This window comes from Hemiscyllium ocellatum, chromosome 31, assembly GCF_020745735.1.
Source record: "Hemiscyllium ocellatum isolate sHemOce1 chromosome 31, sHemOce1.pat.X.cur, whole genome shotgun sequence".
Taxonomy (NCBI): Eukaryota; Metazoa; Chordata; class Chondrichthyes; order Orectolobiformes; family Hemiscylliidae; genus Hemiscyllium; species Hemiscyllium ocellatum.
Window position 1 is genome coordinate 34,779,820 of NC_083431.1, and position 26,833 is coordinate 34,806,652.

At 43.1% G+C, this 26,833-nt stretch overlaps 1 protein-coding gene across 1 annotated transcript; it reads left to right on the forward strand.

The window, feature by feature from the left end:
* Positions 1-2,261: 2,261 nt before the first annotated feature.
* On the forward strand, positions 2,262-25,495 carry LOC132830248 (uncharacterized). Its single transcript, XM_060847786.1, has 6 exons — positions 2,262-2,428; positions 6,022-6,341; positions 12,295-12,482; positions 13,754-13,915; positions 22,353-22,463; positions 25,382-25,495. Exons 1-6 carry the CDS (start codon positions 2,262-2,264, stop codon positions 25,493-25,495), a joined length of 1,062 nt encoding a protein of 353 aa, XP_060703769.1.
* The last annotated feature ends 1,338 nt before the right edge of the window (positions 25,496-26,833 follow it).

The window sequence follows — 26,833 nt, forward strand, 5'->3', positions numbered from 1 at the left end:
CACTTGGTCAAGGTCATCATCTGGTCTCACACTTGAGAGTTGGCCACAGTCAGTCCAGGGGGATTGGGGAATAAACATCAGGTATCAGGGCCAATCCATTTGTTTTGGAAAAAGTGGGGAGTTTCAAGTGCAGATTGGAGCCATTACATGGGTCAGAGAAGGGATAATGATTTGAAAGAGAGCAACTCCATATAGAAGGTGGGATAACATGGGAGAGCCACGGGTGCTGTGGGAGTGTCTCTTTTTTGTAAGTCACCAACAATCTAATAAAAGGAGGAATTGAGTGAAATTAAAATGGTTGGAAGAGCTGTTTGTGGTAATGATAGAACAGGAGAGATATTGAAGTATCCAGTGAGTGTGTAGAGAGCATAGAGGGCAGGTAGGCTTAGTAATTTGGGAGAATGATGTAGTTGGGAACAATGTGGTGAAGAGCCATCATGCAATAATGAGAGTGGTGTTCAGCTTTGATGGGAGTGGTGTGCGATGGCAGGTTTACAATGACTGTGAACTTGCAGACAGAAGAGTGACTGTGATGTTTAGCTTTTAACTTTGTTTCTTTTTTTCCTACGTTCTTCTTAAGTTTTTGTACCTAGGTTCTTGTACCAAAGGTGGCACAGCATGTGGCGACATTGAAAACCTTTCACTGTACTCCTGTGCTTTTATACTTGGGAACCTGTGAGAATAAAGTTCTAAATCTAAACCTAAGATGGTGGCACCTACCCCTGTCTACTGGTCATTTCTTCTCACCTGGGATACTATGCTCACTTGGTTGGCTATCTAGGTCCAGTCTGGCATTGTCTGATGCTGTGGCCTCCTTTGGCTGTCCTCATCTCCACCCTATCCATCAGGACCTCAACCCTGTTCCTGAACTAGGATGCATCTGTCCACTCCATTTTCCATAATTTCTGTCCCCTTCTGGATACTGTCAGCTCCAAACACATTAATTACCTCACCTCCCCTTTTAGTATTCTGAAGGGATCATTCCCTCAGCAGCTCCAAGTGTGTTGTCCTTTACAGTTGGGAGAGTGGGTGACTGCTTTGCAGAAAACCTCTGTTCAGGTGGTTCTGGAATGGACTGACTGGAAGTGTGGTGGAGATAGGTTCAGTTGAGGCATTTAAGAGGGCATCGGATGATTGTTTCTATTTGAATAAAGTGCAAGGACATGAGGAAAAGGCAGGAGAATGGTGTTAAACCATGAAGCGCTTCTGGAGAGCTGGTGCGAGCAGGATGGACTGAATGGTCTCTGAAATACCTCTGTGAATTTCTGACTGTGCCCTTACTCTGGATTTTCTATCCTCTGCTTCCTGCCTGTTCCACTGAAATCTGAGGAAGGTGCCTCAGCTTGTGATTGGGCAAATACAGCCTTCTAGACTCATGTGCTCTCTTATACCATAACGGTAGCATCTGTACCCCTGGATTGGGATGGCCAGGTTCAAATTCTACCTACTCAAGAGGTGTGAAATGACATTACTGAACAGGTTAATTAGGGGGATAAAATAATTTGACTTCAACAGTGTCAGATGGTATATTCTGCCCGAATGTTTCATGTTTTCTCAGCACACCTGCTCCTGGTGTATCTTTTCGTTATTCTGTTGCATTTCATGTCCCATCATCATTCCCCTTGGAACAAACAAAAAGCAATGCTGGGGGAATACAGGGCAGCATGCATGGAGAGAGAGAGAGAGAGAAAACAGAGCCAAGAAACAGCAAACATTTTGCACACGGTGTATATCACGAAATGGAAACTTAATTTATGTGACTGGAAGTTAAATCTCCTTCATGTATGGGTAGTGAAAACAATAGACAGCGCTCAGGATAACCAATTCCTCTCCAGTGTATTCCACAGAGATGATGCCAACAGCGGGGGTTCAATTCCCACATTGGCTAAGGTTACCAGGAAGGACTCTCCTCTTAGTCTCTTGCCTTGCCTGAGATATTGTGACCCTCAGGCTAAACCACTACCAGAGCAGACCTATAATCTGTTTGGACTATGGCAACCTTACTTTTTTTTAAATGTGTATTCCACTGAGTCAACTGTTACTTTATTTCTGAAACCTGGAGCTCAGAACGATACAAAAGAATCAAAGAGCTGTATGGACTGGGGGCGGAGTGTGCTTCGAGAGCTGTGTTGGTTTGGAACTGTTAACACACCAGGACTCGGAGTCTGTGTAGGAGGCAGTGGAGTTAAGGGTTGGACATTGTCCTCCTCCTTCACTATTTGAAGAGCTGTTGTTGTCCCTCCAGCTGGTTGGAGCTGACCATGGCGATGCTGAAAACTCAGTCTGTTCTTATTACTGGGGCAAACAAGGGAATCGGGCTCGAACTGGTTAAACAGCTGATCAACTCCCCAGTTCCACCAGCTCAGATCTTAGCAACTTTCTGGCAGTCAAGTTCAACTCAGGTAAAAGCAAGGGACAACTTTTGTCAGTAGAGGTGGAGGGAGAGAATGGGACCATCCGTACCCATTGGGCTGGGACAGTCATGAGAGGAAGCATTTGTCAGAGAGCTGAGATCAGAAAGGAGGGAGAGATTGGTTATCAGGGAGGTGTGTGTGTGTGTGTGTGTGTGTGTGTGTGTGTGTGTGTGTGTGTGTGTGTAGAAGAACATTTGCATTTGACAAAGATGCATAACATCTCTTAACTGAGAAAGTGAGGTTGAAGAATTATCGGAGGGGAATATCTGAGCATGGAAGAACTGAAGTGGAAATGTCTTGGTAGAAAGGGTCAGAGAAGGGCAAAGATGTGTCTAAGATGGCCACATCTGTAACTAGCAGGACCCACACAGTTTCTGCCAACGTGATACCGAGACAGAGCTATTGGACAGAGGAAGGAAGAGATCTGTCCATGGTAAATTAGGTGGGACCATTTTACATTTCTGCTAACAGGCCTTGCACCAATGAAGCTAGAAATTCAGTGAAGTATCCACAGAGATTGCCTCACAAGAAGAACTTGGTTCAAGTACTGAAAAAGCTTTGTCAAGAATGGAAATCACTGCTGGCTGTGTCAGTTGAATATTATATCCCTTTTTCATAGTTCTTTCTGAACCCCTTCCTGGCTTGTTGTTGCCCATTCTGACACTAACATGCTGTAATTTTAAGTTATCTGATTTCCAACTGGTTTTCCTCCTGTCTGGTTGGAGAGTCGGCTGCCATTACAGTTGAGAAAATCACAACCATATGATCTTTGCAGAGCCATTAAGACAGTCAAGGACCAATACCGATCCAAACCAGAGACCCAGACAGACACTCATTGACTATGGCAAGGACTGAATGACATCACAGGTTCTAAAAAGAGGCAGCATAAAATAGCAGATGATGACACATCCCTCCCAGATCGTCTTAATGTCTTCTAGGCTCGCTTTGTGCAGAATTTCGGCGGAGAGGTAACACCTATTCTGACAGGTCCTGACAAACCTATCCCAACAGTCACTGCATCAGAGGTCAGATCAGTTTTCCTTCATGTGAATCCAAGGAAAGTGATGGGACCAGGTGGAGTAGCAGCTGTGTACTCAGAGCATGCGCAGATTAACTGGCAGAAGTCTTCTCGGACATCTTCAACCTCTCCGTAAAGTAGGCCATTGTCCTTGCCTGTTTCAAGAGGGCCAACATCATCCCTGTGCCTAAGAAGGCTCATGCAGCATGTCTCAGTGACTACAGCCCAGTGGGCCTTAACTTCGGTGGTCATGAAGTGCTTTGAAAGGTTGGTCATGGCATTAATCAACTCCAGCTTCCCCACTACTCTTGACCCACTCCAATTATCCTATCGGACCAACAGATCCACGTCAGATGCCATATCACTTGCCCTTCACTCCTTCCAAGAACATCTGGACACCAAGAACAGCTATGTAAGAAGCCTACCCATTGACTCCAGTTCAGCCTTCAACACTACTGTCCCCTCAACTCAGACAGAGCCCCACTCTCTGCAACTGGATCCTCAGTTTCCTGATCCACAGCCCACAAACAGTGAAGACTGGGGACAATATTTCATCCTCACTAACACTCAACACTGGAGCCCCCCAGGAGTGCGTACTCAGACCCCTACTGTATTCACTGTATACCCATGACTGGGTCGCCAAATTCCAGAATAATACCATTTACAATTTCGCTGATGACACCACCATAGTTGGTCGAAACCCAGATGGCGACAAAACAAACTACAGACAGGAAGTGGAAGACCTGGAAAAATGATGCGCTAAGAACAAGCTAGCTCTCAATGCCAGCAAAACCAAGGAACTCATTATTGACTTTTGGCAGGATGTTACTCATACCCCCCTACACATTAACATCACAGAGGTGGAACAAGTGAAGAGTGTCAAGCTCCTGGCTGTGATTATCCACAACAAGCTTTCTTGATCTCTTCATGTGAACGTACTGGTTACAAAGGCCCAACAATGTCTCTTCTTCCTCAGGCAGCTGAGGAAATTTGGCATGATGGTGAACACCCTTGCCAACTTTTATAGTTGCGCCATTGGGTGCATTCTGCCTGGATGTATCACTACCTGGTATGACAACTGTACCATTCAAGACTGGAGACGGTTACAGAGAGTGGTGATCTCGGACAAGATAATCAGAAAGTCCAACTTCCCATCGAGAATCCATCTACCAGGCCCGCTGTCAAGAAAAGGCCGCCAGCATTCTTAAAGATCCATCCCACCCTGGCAATGTTTTTCTACAACCTCTACCATGAGGGAGAAGGTACAGAAGCTTGAACACATGCATCAGCCGGTTTCAAAACAGTTTCTACCCTACTGTTGTTAGAATACTGAATGGACTCACAAACTCTTAACATTCGTCTGTACCTATGTTTTTGCTTTTGCCGCTGTTTATCTATTATTTACTATCTATGCTACTTAATTTTGTGATCTGCCTGAATTGCTCGCAAGAAAAAGCTTTTCACTGTGCCTCAGTATACATGACAATAAATTCAATTCACAATTCATTCATCAGATTGCCCTCCTTCCCCGTCCTTTATACTGGCTGTTGGCTTAACCTTTCTGCTATTTAGAAGTTTCCAAATAATGCTGCTGTTGGCAATTTCTCTAGAATGTATTACAATTAGAAAGCAACTTCTAGCAGCATCATTTTTCATTCCATCTTGTACAACTTCCAGCTCAACACTGTCTCCAGGACTTGTCCTACCTGCCTATCTTCCTTTCCACCTATCCACTCCACCTTCATCAGACCTTCATCCCCACCCCCTTTGTACTCTTTGCTACCTTCCCCCACCCTCCTCCCTGACCTATCACCTCCATCCCCACCCCCATTCACCTATTGTACTTTATGCTACTTTCTCCCCACCCCACCCTCCTCTCATTTATCTCTCCACTCTGCAGGCACTATACCTCTATTCCTGATGAAGGGCTTTTGCCCGAAACGTCGATTTTCCTGCTCCTCGGATGCTACCTGAACCAGCACCACTCTAATCTAATATCTTATTCCTGCATTGGTGAAGGTCCTGGGATTTCACTGACAGCAGGATTCACCTCCTGTCAAATTGTATGTATGAAGATTGGCAGATTAGATTAGATTACCTACAGCGTGGAAACAGGCCCTTCGGCCCAAACAATCCACACCGACCCGCCAAAGCGCAACCCCTCCCAGACCCATTCCCCTACATTTACCCCTTCACCAAACACTACAGGCAATTTAGCATGGCCAATTCACTTAACCTGCACATTTTTGGACTGTGGGAGGAAACCGGAGCACCCGGAGGAAACCCACGCAGACACAGGCAGAATGTGTCCACACATTCCACACATGTGTCCACAAACTCCACACAGTCAGTCGGCTGAGGCGGGAATTGAACCCGGGTCTCTGGCTCTGTGAGGCAACAGTGCTAACCACTGTGCCGCCATGCTGCCCACTGTGTTTGACATGGATAATGACAATGTCATCCCTCTCCCTAAAGTTCCACGATGATGACAGAGTGGCAGGCTGAGTGCAGGTTTTTCCCTGGGGCTGATCCGCCCCCCACTTGCTTCTTTTTTCTTTCGTTTTCTTTTGTTTTTCTGTCATGTGGCAGGTTAGTTGGCAGCATTGGTGCAGCAATGAGAATGGACCGTGCGGAGAGTGACGGCAGGCTCCTGGCAGATGGAGGAGGATGCGGCTTCTCCTGGCGATTTGAGGCAGCAGTGGCGACAAGGGCATCATCCTGGTGTTTGCAGCTGGCAACCGCAAAGCTCTTGCAGCAACTGGAGACTGTGGCAACAGCAGCGGCAGCAGGCTCTTCAGGATGGTGGCCCTGGCAAGGCGACATCTGCAGCCGAAATGGGACTCGGTGCTGTGGTGGCCTGACAGAGGCTCCTAGTTGCAATAGACCCAAAGCAAGGATTCCTGGCATTGGTGAGGCAGTGGCTGCAGTGGTGGCAGCATGACATACCCAAAGTGAGGACTCTTTGTGTCATCACAACAGCAGCAGAACCAGGGACTCCTGGGGATGGGTCCGGAATGGGGACTCCTGCTTATGGGTGAGTCAGCGGCAGTATCAGAGCCGAGGAATCCAGCTGAGGGGTGAGTGTGGATTCAGCAATGGGACTTGGCAGCATTGGCATGGTGGGTTCAGCAATGAAGAGGTGGTGCCTAAAGAGTGGTGACTCCTATATTGGTGGGTCTGGCACAGGCAGGGATGAAGTGGTAGAGGACTCTCTTTAGTTACAGGAGGCTAGGTGCCAACATGGACTGTCTTGGAGGACTGTTGTACTGAATTTTTTGCATCTCTGTTTTTCTAATTTATTCCTATGATTTGAATTACAGGATCTTTTATTTCTTTATTTTTCTGTACTTTTCTCCTAAGAATCTGTACTTAAAAATCTGTCCCTAGGTACCTTTGTACCTATGATGACACTGTAAGTGGCAACTTGTAAACTTTTCACATGTGTGTACATATAACAATAAAGCGAATTCAATTCAATTCAATGGGACCACAAAATCCTGACCCACCGCACTCCAACTGTGGAATGGAATCTTTACAATTCCACAGCCTAGAAACTGACTGAGCTATTACTAGCTGACTCGAAATATCCTGGCACTCCTCTTTTTTGAATAGGGTACGGTAATTGCTAACTTGAAGTCCTTGGGCAAAATTAACTATCATGAAAAGGAGAACCAAGGCTCCTCTATTTACCTGGGTCATTTTCACCTGCTGCAGAGCTGCTTTGTTCCAGTACAGTTTACAAACAAAGGCTCCAGATCCAGGGAGCGATTAGGTGGCAGTGAAAGAAGATCATACAGAATGGCAATAAATGGGGGAGGGAGGAAAGCATTGTGTTTCTGGAGAGAGGGTGCACAGTGTCTGTAAACTAAGTATAGAGAGGTCTTATTGTCTGGAACATTGGTAAGGCAAATACAAAATGTAGGAGTGACTGTTGACATGCAGGCATTTGATGAATTGAATATCCAAATCCTGCTTCAAGTTTTTCTTTTTAGAGTATTAGTTAATTTGAGATTAGATTACTTACAATGTGGAAACAGGTCCTTCGGCCCAACAAGTCCACACCGACCTGCTGAAGCGCAACCCACACATACCCCTACATTTACCCCTTACCTAACACTACGGGCAATTTAGCATGGCCAATTCACCTGACCTGCACATCTTTGGACTGTGGGAGGAAACCGGAGCACCCGGAGGAAACCCACGCAGACACGAGGAGAATGTGCAAACTCCACACAGTCAGTTGCCTGTCGGGAATTGAACCCGGGTCTCAGGCGCTGTGAGGCAGCAGTGCTAACCACTATGCCCACAATTGTGTAGTACCATAGTGTTCAAGCTTGCCTTATATTAGCATAAAAATCCAAACTTTCTTGATGTTTGCAATCAGACCTTCTAGAAATGTGTCACCAATTTTGATTCTTTGACATGTTTATTTTCCTAATTTGTGTACTTAAATTTTTTGTTTTCTCCAATGCAAGTGTGGAATCTCACGTATCAAAAGGTACATCGTCCGCATAACTCAAACTCATTCCTGTAAGTAAGCAGTAATCAGCTTCTTGAGATTGGATCAGCTGTTAGTAATGTTCTTAGATTTCTTGCTGGCTGTATTTAGGTGGACAAGAATAATTTACAATGATTTAAAAGTCCACTGCTCCGTGCCACCAAAATAGAAGTTGGATGCCATTTCCTCTTCATTATATTAGTTGCCCCACAGTGTGGAAACAGGCACTTCAGCCCAACATGTCCACATAGTGGGTGGCACGGTGGCACAGCAGTCATCACTGTTGCCTCACAGCGCCAGAGACCCGGGTTCAATTCTCTCCTCAGGCGACTGACTGTGTGGAGTTTGCACGTTCTCCCCTTGTCTGCGTGGGTTTCCTCCCACAGTCCAAAGATGTGTGGGCCAGGTGAATTGGCCATGCTAAATTGCGTAGTGTTAGGTAAGGGGTAAACGTAGGGGTACGGGTGGGTTGCGCTTCGGCGGGTTGGTGTGGACTTGTTGGGCCAAAGGGCCTGTTTCCACACTGTAAGTAATCTAATCTAATTGACCCTATGAAGAGTAACCCACCCAGCCCCATTCCCCAATTACTTTACATTTACCCCTGACTAAGGCACCTAACACTCTGGGCAATTTAGCATGGCCAATTCACTTGAGGTTTGGACTGTAGGAGGAAACCTACTTGCTAAATTGGCCATGCTAAATTGCCCGTAGTGTTAGGTGAAGGGGTAAATGTAGGGGAATGGGTCTTGGTGGGTTGCACTTCGGTGGGTCAGTGTGGACTTGTTGGGCCAGTAGGCCTGTTTCCACACTGTAAGTAATCTAATCTAAACCTGCAGAAAACCCACGCAGACATGTGGAGAACGTGCAAACTCCACACAGACAGTCACCCGAGGCTGGAATTGAACCTGGGTCACTGGATCTGTCAGACAGCAGAGTTAACCACTGAGCCACCACGCCACCCTAATCAAACTTTCATTCCTCAGGTTAAACTGATTCATGGTATAAAATTGGGTTGATTGCTCTGATCTGATCAAGTAATACATCTTATTTGGTTCCTCACAGGAGCTGGAGGCTTTAGCAAATGAACATTCTTTTGTGAGGATGATAGAGTTAGGTAAGTGTCATCCTTATAAATAAATACAGAAAATTCTCGAGAAAGTCAGCAGGCCTGGCAGCATAAGTTAAGAGAGAGAAACAGAGTTAATGTTTCAAGTCCCGTATGACTATTCTCCACAACTAAAAGTAGCTGAGAAATGGTAGTTTTTGTGCTCTGGACAGAGGGGGCAAAGGAGCAAGCAAAATACAGAGGAAACTCGATTACCTGGCATTTGATTAATGGAATTTTGGATTATCTGGACAAGATGGCAAGATCCTGATGGTTGGCTAACCATGTTATCTGGCATTTGATTAACTGAGCGAAATACTGTCCACCCTTGCCATGGTTATGTATTTTGCCCAAAGTCACAGACAGATGTTGTTAGTGGTCGTGAGGGAGAAATAGATGTAAAATGGGTGTAAGGTGCGAAGATAAGAAAATGGGTACGCTCTATTGAGATTAAAATTAGCAAGACACAAACAAACCATAATTCTGTGTGTGTGTGTGTGTGTGTGTGTGTTGAAGGGTGATAGGTTGGGATATAAGAAAAATGGAGGATACAGAAGTGCCTAAATAGAAAAACGTGATATTGTTCCTCTGACTTGCATTGTGCATCATTGGAATACTGTAGCAGGCCCAGAATTTATATGTTTGCGTGGGAACATGGTGGTTTACTGAAATAGCAAGCATCTGGAAAGTTTACATCAGTCCTACTCACAGAGAAGGGGTGTTCTTTAAAGCAGTTACTCAGTCTGCATTTGGATTCACCAATGAGATCACATTGAGCAGCGAATACAGTAGACAAGATTGAAAGAAGTACAAGTAAAATGCTGCTTCTCCTTGCAGGTGTGTTTCAGGCCTTGGACAGTGAGGAGGGAGGAAGTGAATGGGCAAGTGTTACACCTTCTGCAATTGCATGGGAAAGTCCCATGGGGCATTGAAGAAACAATAGGAGTGATGGAGGAGTGGACCAGGGTGGCACACAAGGAGTGGCCCTGCATAATGATGATGGTGGAGATGGAAGATGTGTTTAGTGGCGGTATCTTGCTGGAGATGGCAAAGGGATGATCCTTTGAATTCAGAGACCAGTGGGGTGGAAAATTAGAACAAAGGGGAGCCCATTATTGTGCAGATTGGGAGGGGAAGGGGTGAGGGTAGATGGATAGCCCATAGTTTAGAGCTCTGTTGACCATGCTTTTCAACATTTTTACATCTTTAAAGACACAAAATATTGATGTACTTTGAGAAAGATTTATCTGCCTGTAAGTAGTGATAAGATTACCTGACTTTGTTTTGCGATGAATGGTCATTAAGATGCCTGTAGGACCTTTTAAATTGTCTCCCCTCCCACCTTTTTTTTTAACTGGGATATTCTGTGGATGCCATCTAGTATAAATGGCCATTTTTCAACTAGAACTGCAACAGAGGCTGGTCTGTACCTAAAATTTCCAGATGGGGTCAATGGTTGGCAAGCAGCAGTGGCTATGTTTTTTGCACCATGACTAATCCAGACCTAATGTGACAGAAGAACCAATACATCTTGGCTCATTCCCTGCCAATTTGACACAAGTCCAGAGTTAAATTTGGGTCTTGTCTGCACATTCACAACTTGGAGTTGAAACCATCCATGACATCTTGTATGGAAGCTAGAAAATGCTTTGGCTAGCTTACCCCATCACGCATTACTATTTAGCTTTTCTGCTTATTCATACTGGGGAACAGAGGTTCACCATGTAAATGATGCGAGCACAGGGCAAGAGAGATTTTTCATTTGAATGTTGTCAAATTTTCAAAGAATTTGCCAGCTCATGCAGGCATTCAAAAAAGATCTTGATGAGTTAGTGATGGTGATAAAACTCACAGAGTACAGAAAATATTGATCACTGAGATTTCTAGCAATTTGTTTCATTGTTTTTTGGGAGCTTGGAAGATAATTTACCAGATTTTCTACTGGCCTAGTGTTATTTTCTGGCTTCTAGCCAATTGTGCTATTATTTGTTGGGAGCATTTGAATGCTATATTGCATCATGACATTATGGGGTAGGCTTTTGGAACAGATGGTCTTTCCCTCTCTATCACATTTTCAAATGCTCACATGGTTTTAACATATATTCAGAGGAGTTAGTCAAAATCCACAGTGGCACAACTTGTAAACAATTGTTGGAAACATGGGCATGTGGTCCTAGGTGAAATCTTTCCAGGTGTGTCTACCCAACATGGAGATTTCAGGGAAGATGTTCTACAATGGGAAATTATAAAGGAAAATCTTGCCCACATGATGGTTGAACGAAGTGCAAACTTGGCATGGTGATGACAAGTCTTGAAATACATGCTCGATGGTGGTGCATTCCTTGTCTTTTGGACTGTTACAGAAATTACAAATAGTGGAGCTTCTCCCCTTCATTCATCTTCCAACATTGAAAATTAGGGGAGAATCTTCGAGAAGATCATATTAAACCGGAAGTGCTAATTGAAGTTTGTCTGAATCAGTGAGAGACTGGGGCAAGTGTCAGATCGAAGCCATGACACTTGATCCCCTGTCATTTTTAAATTATTTTCACGTGATTGTGACTAAAACCAGTTATAAACTGATTCTTTTACAAATGGCATAGGTAGAAGAATAGGGCAGCATGGTGGCTCAATGGTTAGCACTGCTACCTCACAGCAGCAAGGAACCAGGTTTGATTCCACTCTCAGGTGACTGTCTGTGTGGAGCTTGCACATTGTCCTTGTGTCTTTGTGGGTTTCCTTCAGGTGCACAGGTTTCCTCCCACAGTCCAAAGATGTGCAGGTTAGATAGATTAGCTATGCTAAATTACCTCATTCGGCCTAGAGATGTGCAGACTAGATGGGTTAGCCATGGGAAATGCAGGTTTACAGGGCCTGCAATTGCCCACTTCCACGCTGTTGCTTGTTTGCGTAAATTGAAAATGAAACGTTAGTTTTGAAAACTATAGAATGAATGGGATTAAGGTAGCACTGAGTTTTGGAAAGAAGCCAAGGTGTGAACCTGAGCTCATTGTTTCTCAATGTAGAATAGACATTGAAAGCAATTTAACAAGCAAGTTGAATCATTGCTTTTGCTTCTTGCATACCCTCCCAGAAACAATAGCTTTTCAAGTTATTGTGTGCTCAGAACAGTTGAAGGACTCCAAATGGAGGCTGACTAACTCCTTATAAAGCAACAACATCAGCTCAAACTCTGTTGTTTTGTCTTTTTGCCAACATAACCCACTTGGGATCTAATTCACTTTATTCTTTTTTTAAGACGTTACAGATTCGGCCAGCATCCGAAGAGCTGTAGATAGAGTGGAAGCAATTCTTGGCAATAGTGGACTCAACCTGCTCATCAACAATGCTGGAATAAACTCTCATGTAACTCTCGAAACTGTCACAGCTGAAGACATGATGATGGTTTACCAAACAAATGTGGTTGGCCCTTTATTAGTTGTCCAGGTAAATGAATTCTATAGTCTCAAGTTTATACCTTTTGAATGCTATGAATAAGAAACATTATTTTTAAATTTTTGTCTAACTTTCTCTGGTTTTCTTTGAGTGTTCAAGGCTGAACAAGTAATCATCCTGGTGATACCATTTCAAGTTTGATGGGCGACGTTTGAATCTTAGCCAAGTGGTTATATTTCATGTTTTAGTTGTAGTCGCAAGTATTGGGTTGAATATTTTGACTATGTGGGCATCAGAAACAAGCCTGGTGAATTGCATCTGGAACACAAAATCTCCTTGGGTTTTAACATCATTGAAATTGTTACGTAGGCAAAGGGAACTGCGTTAAAATGAAGACTGGATACTTGGGTGAGGAACACGTGTGTCTATTGTGCTGTACTCCTGTGTAAGTTAGTACTTCCAGGAGAGTGGCTGTGGAACCTGGAAATCAAACAGTTGGCTGGGTCCATGCCGAACCCAACATTTCTAACTTATGCAACACTTTTCCTCTCACTTAAAGCTCACATTTCCTATGTGACTGCACTGAGAGTATGGGTTTTTACAAGGAAACATGATAAAAATTCAGCAGCGCTTTCTCTGGGCAATTAGGTTAGTTCTACCAGTGATCGTAAGGATGAATTTTTAAAAATTCTTTATTCAGCTTAATAGTAATGGCATTAATAATTTTATTTTGGGAAGTAAGTATTCAGATATTTCTTGGGAAACCATACAAATGCTGAAAGGGCAAAAGGAAGAATGTGTCTGGAAGCAAACAAACACAGAGGTTTGAGCAGGGAGTTTAGAGTTGTGCTCGACAAGGTCAATCAATCTGAACTGGCGAATGGAAGTAGTGCTGAAAATATTCCATGTGATAACTGTGTACAGGCCTCTGTGTTGCGGACTGTTCCTACTTCCGTTAGTAGTCCTGTCTGGGATAGCTTTCACTCTGCTAGCACCTGCTTGCACATTAGCCCTGAGGTTCTGACTGGAGCAGTCACATATACTTTCCTCATTTGAAAGGACTGGGACTTGTTCGCTTTGGCTCATGAACATTAAGAAAGGATAATTCCCAACTGTCGGGGATCTACTCTGCAGCAGGAGTTTGCCTCAGAGAAATGAGTGGACAAAAGGAGGGAAATGTTATTATTCTCGCTTCAGGGCTCACTGTACTTCTGGGCTGCTATTACTCAGGCTAATCATCTCCAACAAGTTTTACCTCCTTTTTCATTTTCAGTTCCAGTAGTTTTCTCGCTGCTTATTCTGTTCTATATTTTCGTTGTCAGGCTTTTCTACCTCTTTTAAAGAAGGCAGCCCAAACCTTGGATATGGAAAAGATGAGCTGTAACAAGGCAGCAATTGTCAATATCACCTCGCTCCTGGGATCCATTACATTGAGTCAGAAGAATTTCGGAAGAGCTCCAATGTATCCATACCGCCTCAGCAAGGTAGTTAATAGGAACATAAGCCACAGGAACAGACCACTCAGCCCCTCAATGCTGTTTTGCTGGTCAGTTATATCATGGCTGCTGGATATTGTAATTTCTCCCACCCACCCTATGTTGTGTATTTGTTAACACTGTTACCAAGCAAGTATCAGTTTTGAAATTTGTAATTGACCTAGCCTTAAACTTTCAGGAGAACTGAGATTCAATTTTGCATAACCCATAATGTGAAGTGATTTCTGGCATTGTACTTGAATGGCATGGTCTAATTGTAATGTTAATTTCCTCTTGTTCTGAACTCTTTTAAAAACATAAAAATTAGAAGCAGGAGTATGAACTTTCAGCCCCACAAACCTGCTCCACCACTCAATAAGATCATGGCTGATCATCTACTGCCACTCCATCTTCTTGCATTATCCCTGTATTCCTTTAGTATTCCAAGATGTAATGATCATTTTAAATTTGTGATGAGGCTGCTCCTTATGGGCGGCACGGTGGCACAGTGGTTAGCACTGCTGCCTCACAGCGCCTGAGACCCGGGTTCAATTCCCGACTCAGGAGACTGACTGTGTGGAGTTTGCACATTCTCCCCGTGTCTGCGTGGGTTTCCTCCGCGTGCTCCGGTTTCTTCCCACAGTCCAAAGATGTGCGGGTCAGGTGAATTGGCCATGCTAAATTGCCCGTAGTGTTAGGCAAGGGGTAAATGTAGGGGTATGGGTGGGTTGCAGGTTGGTGTGGACTTATTGGGCCGAAGGGCCTGTTTCCACACTGTAAATAATCTAATCTAATCTAATAATCTTAACAAGATTATGTAGTCCTTGCCTTTGGCTTTTTTTTTCATAGTGATCGTAAAAGACACAGACTCTAAAAGTCTGAGACAGAAGGGTTTTTGGGCCAATTTGATAATAGCTAACAGATATTGCCTTGGACAGAAGGCTTTCAAGGTTAAAAAAAACTTGTACAATGAAAGGGGAGTAGCCTGTTCTCCAAGCTTGGCTTTTCTCTGATTTGGTTTGGGTTTTAGCAATAGTAGAGGAAAAGCTGCTGGACCCAAAGAAGCAGGTCCAGGCTGGTACTCTCGCTCTAACATCTATCCTGTGAGACCCTGTTTTTGAGTTTTACTTTTTGTGCTAAGGGGTGTTCATGGGGATAGTTGCAAGTATTTGGAACAACATCATTAAGCTGGGATGATCTGTTGGGTTTTCGGAGATGTTAAGTTATTCGGTATTTTGGTTTCTGTTGTTTGTGTTTCATTCAGTAATTTTGTAAATAAGGCCTGTTTTGTTTCAAATGAAGTGGTTTGACCAGCAGTATTTCTCCTGGAATACCCACTGTATATCTGCTTAAAACAACTAGCAAAGTTGGGGTCTGTGCTACCTTCTAGAAATGATTTGAGGGGTCTGGCCTGGTCCATAACAATTCACTCAACTACTGTTGGCAGCGACCAATTATACAACGAACAAACCCAATTCCATTTCTCAGGAAAATGGTTCTCTTCCATTCCCCATTAATTCTTCAGTATAGTTTGAACTTTCCATCCTTGGGTGACCCTATAAACATGAAACCAGTTCTCGTCCGTGATGCTCCATGTACTGTTCCTCCTGATGAATATTCTAGTTCTGCAGGTTTCATAAGCTAAGCAAATAAGAAAAAAGGCTAATTATAAGGATCGTGATTGCTGAAATATTGGCTTTTCTGAAGGTAGTTGATTTTGAATTCTATTTTTAACATTTTAAGGAACATTCTGCACAATGAGCATGCTGAAGGAAATATATCCATTGTAGACCATTTGTGGGATACTGGCAATAGTAGGGAAGGTCTCAATGAGGAAAGAGCTCAGACTGACATTGTTGACTTGGCACAAGTATTGGGAGAAAGGAAATCTCTAAAATTAGATGTGTCAGTTCAAGTGATTATCGGACAGCTTTTTCTTTTGAAAAAGAAGTGAATATACAAAGAAATGGTTGGATGCCCATTCCTCTATATAATACACTGTGCAGAGTTTGATTTTCTTCCCAAATTTTGGTGTGTACAATGTTTAATTTTTACTTAGAGTAGAACTATAAAATTACACCTCATTTGATGAAGGAGAGAATTAACCTCAATTTAGAGAGGGAAGGTTTGATCAGGATAGTCAGCATGGCTTTGTCAGGGACAAGTCATGCCTAACAAATTTGATTGTAGTTTTCAATGAGTTGACTAAGTGTGTCGATGATGATTGTGCAGTTGATGTAGTTTATATAGATTTCAGCAAAGCTTTTGACAAAGCCTCACATGGAAAGCTGATAAAGGATGTAAAAGCTCTTGTGATCCAGGGGAACTTGACAAGTTGGATCCAAAGCTGGTTTAGTTGGAGGAGACATAGTGTTGGAAGAAAGCTGTTTGTGTGTGCAGGCCAGTGTCCTCTGGTTTGCACAGAGATCAATGCTGGGTCCTTTTCTTATTTGCGATATTCAGAAATGATGTAGATGAGAATTGTGGCAGGGATAAGTAAGTTTGACAAATCTTATCCCTCTTTGTACCAACATCATAGGTTCTAATGTGTACCAAGATCTCTGGTCATTTACACTACACCCCACTCCCAACCTCCACTTCAGAATATTCTGCCAACGCAAAGTAATATCCCTGCGCAGAGAGCTGGTAAACAACATACCATCCTGGAATTACACCTTTAGCTGCAGCAACATCTATTGATTCTCCAAATTACCAAATCCCTGAACAACATTGCTTTTCTGACTTTCCTCTTCATCCTCTTGGTATAGCTGAGCACTGATAGAACCATCTGGACTCTCTAGAGGAACCATCATGTTCATTTGTATTCAGAAAGGAACACCTGACAGCACAAGAAGACCCCACGTGTATTTTGCTCTCTGTCTTCCTTGGCGCCCTTATCCATCCTGTAGTTACCTATTCCCTCGCTGACTGCATATTCTTAAACTTACACAGTGACCACCTCCAGGTGGAAAGGTTATGCGGTCCAGTCATGGCCAGGTGAAAATTTGCTCTTCATAGCACCTCCTTCCCCTGAGACTGCTTTCACTGCTTGACAGGAGATTATCATCTTTGAAAACATTTGCACTTTGCAGCAAGACCCTCACCTTTAGTTGCACATCCCTCTTGTCAGCTCTTTCCACTGTGTGGGAGCAGCATATGCAGCTCCTTCCTGAGGGCCAAGATAAGATATAGCAGGATCAGCAACACCAGCTGATACCTCCACGCTCACTTGAATGTCCTAAGCACAGAGGTGACAGACACAGAGATCCAGTTGGAAATAGGCAAGACTCCCCAAAATAGGATCTGTTGTTAATGGAACAGCTCTCCTGATATGCCTCAGGAGGTTCAGGGTTTTTCACAACAATTCTGCTGACATCGACATGAGGCTGACCAGAAGCTGGCAGTGTAATTTTTCCTGAGTTTTACAATTTCTCTCTGTGAAGCGTAATGTTTTCACTTGCACTATTGTACCAAACTTGCCTCATTCCCTATGTACTGCAGTGCTACAGTACCTTGCTTATCCTATTCTCCCACTCACTGAGGGTGGAAAAATCATCACCAGTTATCCCACGGTCATGAGGAAGGCAGCCCTATGGTCATCCAGGAATATGGCAATTTTACATTTCCTCTCAACATTTTCAAAATACTTAATCCAGTATGTGAAGTGATGGTATTTTAATATTCTCTTCAGAACTGGGGAGGAGACAGTCAATACATTTCAAAATTCATTTAATTGTCATCTTGAAGTCTGAATTAAATATGTTGGAAATTAATTGTTGTAACTTTGAATCAGAGGTTATATGTATGCATAATTAATGAAGTGAATAAATACATCCTTTTTTCTAACTGTAACAATTTATGCTTTCTAGTCATGTCCAGACATGTTCACAGTTTCCTTTGGGAGAGTTGGGGTTGTGAGAGAGAATGAGAATGCCCTCTGGGTTACTTGGGTCAAGTTGGTGGTTTTTCTGAGCTATCATTCCAGCAGCTGGAGAGGCAAAAAGCAGTTCCAATTAAACTGAGAGTGAGTTAGGTGTCGGGGGTTTGGTCCCTCCATTTGAGCTCTCCACACTTAATCGAAGTTGTCGGGTGGTGAAGGAGGAGGAGTTGAATGTGGGAAGACTAAATAGGGAAAGAGAGCATAGTGGGTGAATGTGGAGTCCTGAATGCATGACAGAGAAGGGAGGGTAAAAATGATTGAGTAAATGTGAAGGGAATGAGGGGATGAGTGAGTGATTGAAGTATAGTGGAGATTGGGGGTCAGTTTTTGATTCCATCTTTAATTTCCCTTGAAAGTGTGGTGAATTAGTATTGGACCACTTTGGAAAATAGATGATGAAGTAAAGCCTGAGTCCTTTGCTTCCCTTTGCATGTATATAATCCAGCAAGGTGATGTTCAGTTGTTAGTATGACTTCATTCTGCATTGCATATGCTAAATGCACTGAATGCCAAAATCACTTTTAGTGATTTTATTCAATTGCATCTTTACAATCATGGAAGACAAGCAAAGAGAAAACTAAACTACTTGAAGATTAATAATTCCAACTACATGAAACACCCTTGATGAATTTGCATTTTATTACAAAATTCACAAAAAAAACTTCATTTTTCTGAGGTCATTCTCATTCCTGCAAAAGGCTTTCTAGCTCTTGGTGAGCAGGGAAATGTTGGTGTATCTCGAAGAAATATGGATAAAAGCCATATGGAAGTTCTCACAATTCCTCCTTTTATTGCAAGCACAATGGCATCAGTGGTGATGAAGGCATTGAATGCGGGGGACAGGATGTGATTTAGTGCGTCAATAACTAACAAACTATCATGATAAATTTAAGGCAGAAGGTTACGTAGTTGATTTTGAGAGTTCAGTGATAAGTGCCTTTGCGAGTTTTCTTTGATCTCAACTCAGATCCTCAGAAAATCAAATAGATTCATGGAATCTCAAGGGCTGTTAGGGGGCAGGCAATAAGTGCTGGCCAGCCAACAATATCCATGTCCCAAGAGTGAATAAGGAAAAGGTCATAGAATGGGAATAGCCCAGTGGAAGCTGTTCAGTCTGCAGTGTTCCGAATTGAACACGATATCTCAGATGAGGCTAAATCAGTATTTGAGAAGGGTTCACTGTAACTTATTTGCTTTTCTACTCTATTTACAGACACAGGGTCCCAAACACCTTGTGAGCCACTTTCTCGTTCGACCCTGCCCGATTTATACACAAATGTCTCCAGCTGCCTCTGCTTCTACAGCCACATTTGAATTTTATCCCTAATTTTGTATTGCCAAATGTTCCTACCAAAACATATCACAACAACTCATCTGAATTGAATCTTCATCTGCTATTTGTCTGCACGCTCTGCCTGCTTCTTCCTTGAAGACTGTCTTTTTCACCTGGTGTTATCTGCAGAATTCAAAATTGTGCACAGTACACCAAGACCAGGCCATTAATACAAATCAAGAAAAAAACAAGATACTAATATGACTCACTAAATAACTGTTGGCAACAATTCTGTTTCCTGTTACTCAGCCAACTTCCTATAATGCTGCCACTGACCCTTCCAATTGCTTCAGCTTTACTGACAAGCCAGTTATATTGCACTTCATCAAGCTCCTTTTTGAAGTCCATGCACATGAAATGCATTGTCTCCCCATCCTGTTATATCACCAAAAGTCCTCAAAGTGGTTAAAGATGATATTTCCGCACAAATCCATACTAGCTCCCCTTGCTCAACATTTGTCCAAGTGACTCTTAATTTTGTCCCTGATTATAATCTCTGAAGGATTTGCAGCACCATTGTCAAACTGACTGGCCTCTAATGTTAGGGCATATCCTTACACCTATTTTGAAAAGGGGTGTTAAGGTTTGCAATTTTCCAGTCCTCTGTACCATCCTTGTATCAAAGAGGACCTCAAATTATGGCCAGCTACTTTGATATTTCCATCCTTATTTCCCATTGGTGCTGGTGAATGATCAACTTTAAAGTACAGTAAGATCTGACAGGTCTCTCCAGCATTCTGCTTATGTTTTTAATGCTTTCTCATAATCAACATTTAGATCAATATTCAACAATTTGCTCTTTTACTAAGACCTTGCATCTATTGTTATCAAGGAAAGAGGTGATATCAAAGTAATCATTTATTACCCTGTGCCATATCCATAATTCCCCTAATTGGTCCCTAATTGATCATACTCCTCCTCTCACAATGTTTTCATTACTTCTCTGTCTAAAGAGGACTTTTGGATTCCCTTTGAGATTAGCTGCCATTCTCTTCTCACTTTTCTGCTGTTCTTCCCTTTTCTCATCCCTCAGAACTTGCTGTCTTCATCCGAGTTCTCACTTCTAATGTCCACCCGTGACATTTGTCACATCCTTTTCATTGTACTGCCTATTCCTCACATCTAGATGAACTCTGGTATTGTTTGTCTTACCAATTCCCCTTTATGGGAATGTACTTTGACTGTACAGAAACTGTTTTATCTTCAAAGGCAGCCGATTGGTCCGTTACAGTTTTGCCTGCCAATCTTTGATTCCAATTTACCTGAGCCAGATCTGTCCCCACCCCACTGAATTTTTTACACTGGATTACTCCTTGTTTTTTTCCCACAACCAGCCTAAAACTATTTCCGCTGGTTGGGGGTTCTAGGACTAAGGGGCATATTCTAAACATTAGGGCCAGACCATTCAGGAGAGATGTTCAGAAACACATCTGTACACAAAGGCTGGTAGATATTTAGTATTTCCTTCCACAAATGGCAGTGACTGCTGGATTGGTTGTTGATTTTAATACCTTTACTTCACTAAAATTCATCTTGTTCAGATTTAAGGGAAGTAGGCCAAAAACAGGCATATGGAATTAGGCGAGAGATCAGCCATGATTTCATTGAAAGGTGGAACAAGCTCAAGATAATGATGGACCTACTCCTGTTTGTTCCCGTGTTCCTATCACTGTTCCCTGAATGTTCCTCCAGTAATATGTGATTCATTTATCCCACTTCATTCCCCCGAAACCAAACACTACAACACTTTACAGAAAAGCAGAAATCGCTGGTAAAATCTCAATAGGCCTGCCAGCATTTGGAGAGACACCAAAAACTGCCTTCAGTTCTGAAGAAGGGTCATTGGACCTGAAACATTAACTCTGGTTTCTCTCCACATATGCTGCCAGACCTATTGTGATTTTCAGCGATTTCTGTTTTTGTTTCTGATTTCCAGCATTCGCAGTTCTTTTGGTTTCAATTAACACTTTCTTCTTCATTCAACTGGGAACATGCTGATCGGGAAAATGCCTTTGTACACACAACAGAAACTCTTGAGCCTCTCTGACTTTTACATTATTACTATCTCAGTCTATAGTCAAATATTTAGTTCCCACATTATAAATACTTGATAGTTTTTGCATTGCTGTGTTTTTTTTTGCAAGTTTGTTCCTTTATATCCTTTCCTTCAGATGGTAACCTATAGAGAACAGTTAATATTGCAATAACTCCTCCATTTCTCAACTCAAATCTAATCATATTGTATTTGATTCTTTTTGGTGTCTATGTCTGTCTCTGTGTCAGTCTGTCTCTTTTTTTCTTTCTCTCTCTCCCTTTGTTTCTCTGTATGTGTCTTTCTTTCTCTCTCTCTCTCTCTCTCTCTGTGTCTCTATCTGTCTCTGTGTGTATCTTTCTATTTTTCTGTCTGTCTCTGTCACTCTATGTGTCTCTCTCTCTCTATCTTTCTTTCTTTCTGTGTGTCTCTGTCTTTCAGAATGATCCACTCCACTACTCCCGATATGGATATCCGGACCAAGTACCTGTGTGTAAGATTATAGTTAATAAAACCAAAGAAACTCAGCAGGTCTGGCAGTATCTGTGGAAAGAGAGTCTAAAATTATGTTACTTAATTGGCCTTAAGAAAGAACAATCCGTTTAATGATGTTGCCTGAGAGATAAATATTGTTGAAGGCAGCAGGGAGATCTCTGAAGCTACAATGCCCAGCTGTGCCCCATATCTTCAGTACTGCACTGAAATATAAAGATTTTTCCCAATCAACCGTAGAAGTGGCCTATAATTTCAATTTGTAAGTAAATGTTCCAACTGTTCTCCCCCCATGTTTCAGGAATTCTGCACTATCCTAGAGTGTGGCCCATCATATCCCTGGTCAATCACAGCAGCACTTTGCCATTAAAGAATTGATGCATGCTCTGCTAAGCCTTCCACTTCATTGAACTTCTGCCAATTAAATGAGTCTCCTGGAATCTTGGACCCATTTGTGTTTGTAGCAAAGGGAAGACACTTACAATATCTTTGTTTGAAGGAACGTCTATTTTTTTTTGTGTGGTGTACCTCATACCAGCTCCTGCTGCTATGTGCTCACTGTTCACACTCTCTTAATATTCAATAGCTGAAGCTATCATGAAACATGGACCTTTAATGAACAAATATCTTTCATTCGTTTTACTTTTAGGTTGCATTAAACATGGTAAGTATGTGCCTTTCAGAGGATCTGAAGCAATATCAGATTATTTCTGTTGCTGTCCATCCCGGCTGGGTTCAAACAGACATGGGAGGTGAGGAGGTAAGTAAAGCGGGTTAGTCCGATATCCTCCCTCCTCTTAATGTGTGCAAGTGCTGGTTGCTAGTTGTAATTCATCTGTGGCCGAATGATACAAGCATCTGTATAAGTGGAAAAGAACTGAAGGTTTCCAGTTCAGAATTTTGTTTCCAGATCTTGGGCATTTCATTTATAGCCAAGTAAGTAAGAAAATTGAAACAGAAAATTTCAGACACTGTAGCCTTGTCCACCATTGAACAAGCCAATGTCTGTAAGATCTGTACCTCCTTATTTAGGCTATCTTGGTTTTGTAATTCTTAAACCCTCACTCATGGAAGTCTATCAATTTTAGTTTTGAAATCCAACAGCTAACTCATTGCATTCCAATGACTTCAATTTTGAGCCTGAAATGTTGTCCTCATTGATGTGGAGGTGGAAGGCCGTCAGATCAACGATCCTGACAGGTCAGCAGAAAGACTGGAGTTTTGATGCTGTCAGGGTGAGCATTCACACTGGTTAGGCTGCTGAGAGCTGGGGGTCAGGAATGGGAATTGTTCACATCCTGCTCGAGTCTGTAAAGGCTGAACTTTTGTGGATAGATTGACTAGCTTTGAGAGCAGAAGGTTGAGAGTAAGTGAAACAGAGGTCTTCAAAAATGTTTTGGATAACATAGAGGTGCTGTTGGTGAAAGGATCTAGAACCAGAGGAGATGGCCTTAAAATGACTGGCAAATAAGGCAAAAGCAGCTTGAATGGAGACTTTCCAATTCAGCAAGTGGTTATGATCTAGGATGCCTTTCAAAGAGGATGATATTGTACAGGAAAGGTGAAAGGGGAACAACCGGGGTTGAAACTGAAAATCTGTTGCTGGAAAAGCGCAGCAGGTCAGGCAGCTTCCAAGGAACAGGAGAATCAACGTTTCAGGCATGAGTCCTTCTTCATTCCTGAAGAAGGGCTCATGCCCGAAACATTGATTCTCCTGTTCCTTGGATGCTGCCTGACCTGCTGTGCTTTTCCAGCTACACATTTTTAGCTCTGATCTCCAGCATCTGCAGTCCTCACTTTCTCCTAGAACAACCGGGGTCAGCAGCATTGGAAAGGTTTATCACATAGGCCACAGGCAGTATATTCCCTGGCCATTCTATGGCATTGAACCCACCTGGAGCTGGCGTCTCCTTGGCCCAGCCACTGCTGGACTACTGTTTGGCAGCTACACAGTTGTGCACAGAAACATCCAAACATTAGGAATCCTCATTCAGGAGCCAAAGGGGTCAGCAGTACTCAATTCCTTGTGTATGTGTTATCCCCTCTGCTTGCTTGTAGCTTAGAGATAGGCTCGGAGAAAGTGAGGACTGCAGGGGCTGGAGCTCAGAGTTGTGAGTGTGGTGCTGGAAAGACACAGCAGGCCAGGCAGCATCCGAGGAGCAGGAAAGTTGACGTTTTGAGCATAAGCTCTTCATCAGGGATGTGTGTGTTGGGGTGGGGGCGCGTGTGGGCCTGAGGGCGTTGCAAGATAAATGGGAGGGGATGGGGCTGGGGACAAGGTGGCTGGGAATGCAATAGGTGGATGAGGTGGGGGGTGATGGTGATAGGATGGAGAGGCATGGGGCATGGATTGGTGGGAAGGAAGATGGACAGGTAGGGCAGTTCAAGAGGGCAGTGCTGAGTTGGAGGGTTGGATTTGGGATAGGGTGGGGGAGCAGAGATAAGGAAACTGGTGAAATCAACATTGATTCCATATGGTTGGAGGGTCCCAAAACGGAAGATGAGGTGTTCTTCCTCCAGAGGTCAGGTGGCTAAGATTTGGCAGTGGAGGGCATGCACGTCCTTGGCGGATTGGGAGGGAGGGTTAAAGTGGTCAGCCACAGGGGTTGTTTTGCACGTGTGTCCCATGTTCCACAAGTTGGCATCTGTTTCAGGGGACATCTCTGGGACACACTCACTAAACAACCCCACCGCCCTGTGGCTGATCATTTCAACTTCCCTTCCCACTCCGCCAAGGACACAAATGTCCTGGGCCTCCTCCACCACCAAATCCTAGCCACCTACTGACTGAAGGAAGAACACCACCTTATACCTTGGGACCCTCCAACCACACAGGTCAATGTTGATTTATTCAGTTTCCTCATTTCCCCTCCCCCCACCATATCCCAGATCGAACTCTCCAACCTGGCAATGCACTCTTGGACTGTCCTACTTGTCCATCTTCCTTCCCACCTATCCTCCCCACCCTGCACTCTGACCTATCACCATCACTTCCCACCTCCCCCCACCCATGCACCTATCGCATTCCTACTCACCTGAATTGCTTGGAGGACACTTAAGAGTAAATCACATTCCACCCTCGGGTGACTCTCTGTGTGGAGTTTGCATGTTCTCCCCATGTCTGTGTGGGTTTCCCCTGGGTGCTCTGGCTTCCTCCTACAGTCCAAAGGATGTGCAGATTAGCAGGATTGGCCATGCTAAATTGCCCATAGAATTACAGGGATGGGTCTCGAATGCTCTTTGGAGGGTGGGTGTGGACTCAATGGCCCATATAGCCTGCTTCCACACTATAGGGTGTCTATCATTGCTGTGGGTCTGGAGTCACACGTAGGCCAGACCAGGTATGGATGATAGTTTCTTTCCCTAAAGGACATTTGTGAACCAGGTGGGATTTTTCCAACAATGGATTCATGGTCATCATTAGACTCTCAATTCCAGATTATGGTGGGATTTCAATCCAAGTTGCCAGAACATTATCTGGGTCTCTGGATTAACAGTCCAGTAATAATACCATTAGGTCATCACCTCCCCCCAGTTCTTACAGACATACTCTTGGCATTTAACAGCTGCTGCCAGCTACCTCTGTGCTATGCCAACCAGTTGGGTGTATTTCTGTCCAGGTTAAATACCTGATGAATCCCATTCTGGTTGAATCCAATTACTTTCCTTGTTTTTCAGGCACCCATGTCAGTTAGTGACAGTGTCAGCAACTTAATGAAACTGTTTGCCAGCCTGTCGCAATGTGATACTGGAAAATTCCTGGATTTGGAGGGAAGGGAACTTCCTTGGTAATGGCTCATTGCCTTTGACCACCTGTGAGGATGGCAGCATCAGAACCAAGGGCAATGCTTCTTCATTTATAGACCCTGGACCACACTGCACATTTGATTCCTTTCCAACGTTGGCTAGACTCCAGTAAGGATGAGATCCTTGAATAATTAACACAACATAGGAACCAGTTTCCCTTTGTCTTGTCTTGATTGTAACCTAATATTCACAGAATTTTTTGTTTGTTATGATAACAATTGGAGACTAAAAAAAATTAAAGGATCAGAGATCTTAAAAACAAAGATTTCTGGTCATTGTTTGCAAATTATTTCACTGTTACTTGTTCATTTTCTAACAGTATATATATATCTGTGTGGAGTGTTTTCTACTGTCTTCATTAACATTTTTGGCACTCAACACACAATTACATTGAATACGAACTTTCAGATATTTACAACACCCCTCACTTTGCTGTCTTCCTTCATTTTTAGGTATTGCTTTTTGTACTACAGTAATATTTGTGCACAAGTTTTCTTCAACTGGGTATTGATGAACAGTGCCACTTTGGCAGTAGAGTGTGTAACAGTCTTCTGTTGCTTCAGCGACTTTTGCTGTTTTAAATGAGATATTAAACTGAGGCACAAAATGAGGTGAAGTGAAATTGGTAGCCCAATCTCCAGTCTTTTTGATTTAACTTCTCTATTCACTCAGGCACATGGAACTCTGTATTAAGATCTATTTTTGCCACAAACTCATTTGAAAATAACATCTCTCAATAAAAGTCTACTTTTGTTTATTCATTATTGTTAAATATTAATAATGATGTAAGCTACTGCTCGGACACTAGAAGAGCAGAAAGAAATCCAAAGAAGAACAGTAGAGAAAAGAGCTGTATTCAGCATTGTGTACATCATTGTTTAAAGAAAGACTTTGTATAGGCTTGTTTGAAAATTACTCAAAGTTAAGAGACTCAGGAAAGTAACAGTCCAGCCTCTAAATTATAGTATAGAAATCCAAAAATTAATCCAGGGTATAGTCATTATCATCTCGGAGGACTGCTCTCTCATTACAGAGAGTGACTGGTCAAGGTTTAACTTCAGGTTCACTCTGTCTCTGGCAAGGCCTGATGTCAAGAAGGGCAGGACTTTTATACTGATCTCAGCTGGTGTGGGAATTGAACGCATGCTGCTGGTGGTATTCTGCATTGCAAACCAGATATCCAGCCAACTGAAGTAATCCACTCCCCATTCTGGAGTGTTTGGAGTCAATGAAGGGACAAACATGAAACTCTGCGAGAAGTACAATCCATCAATAAAACTGCACCAATCCAGGGCATAGTCACTGAAGAATTCTCTTAAAGCA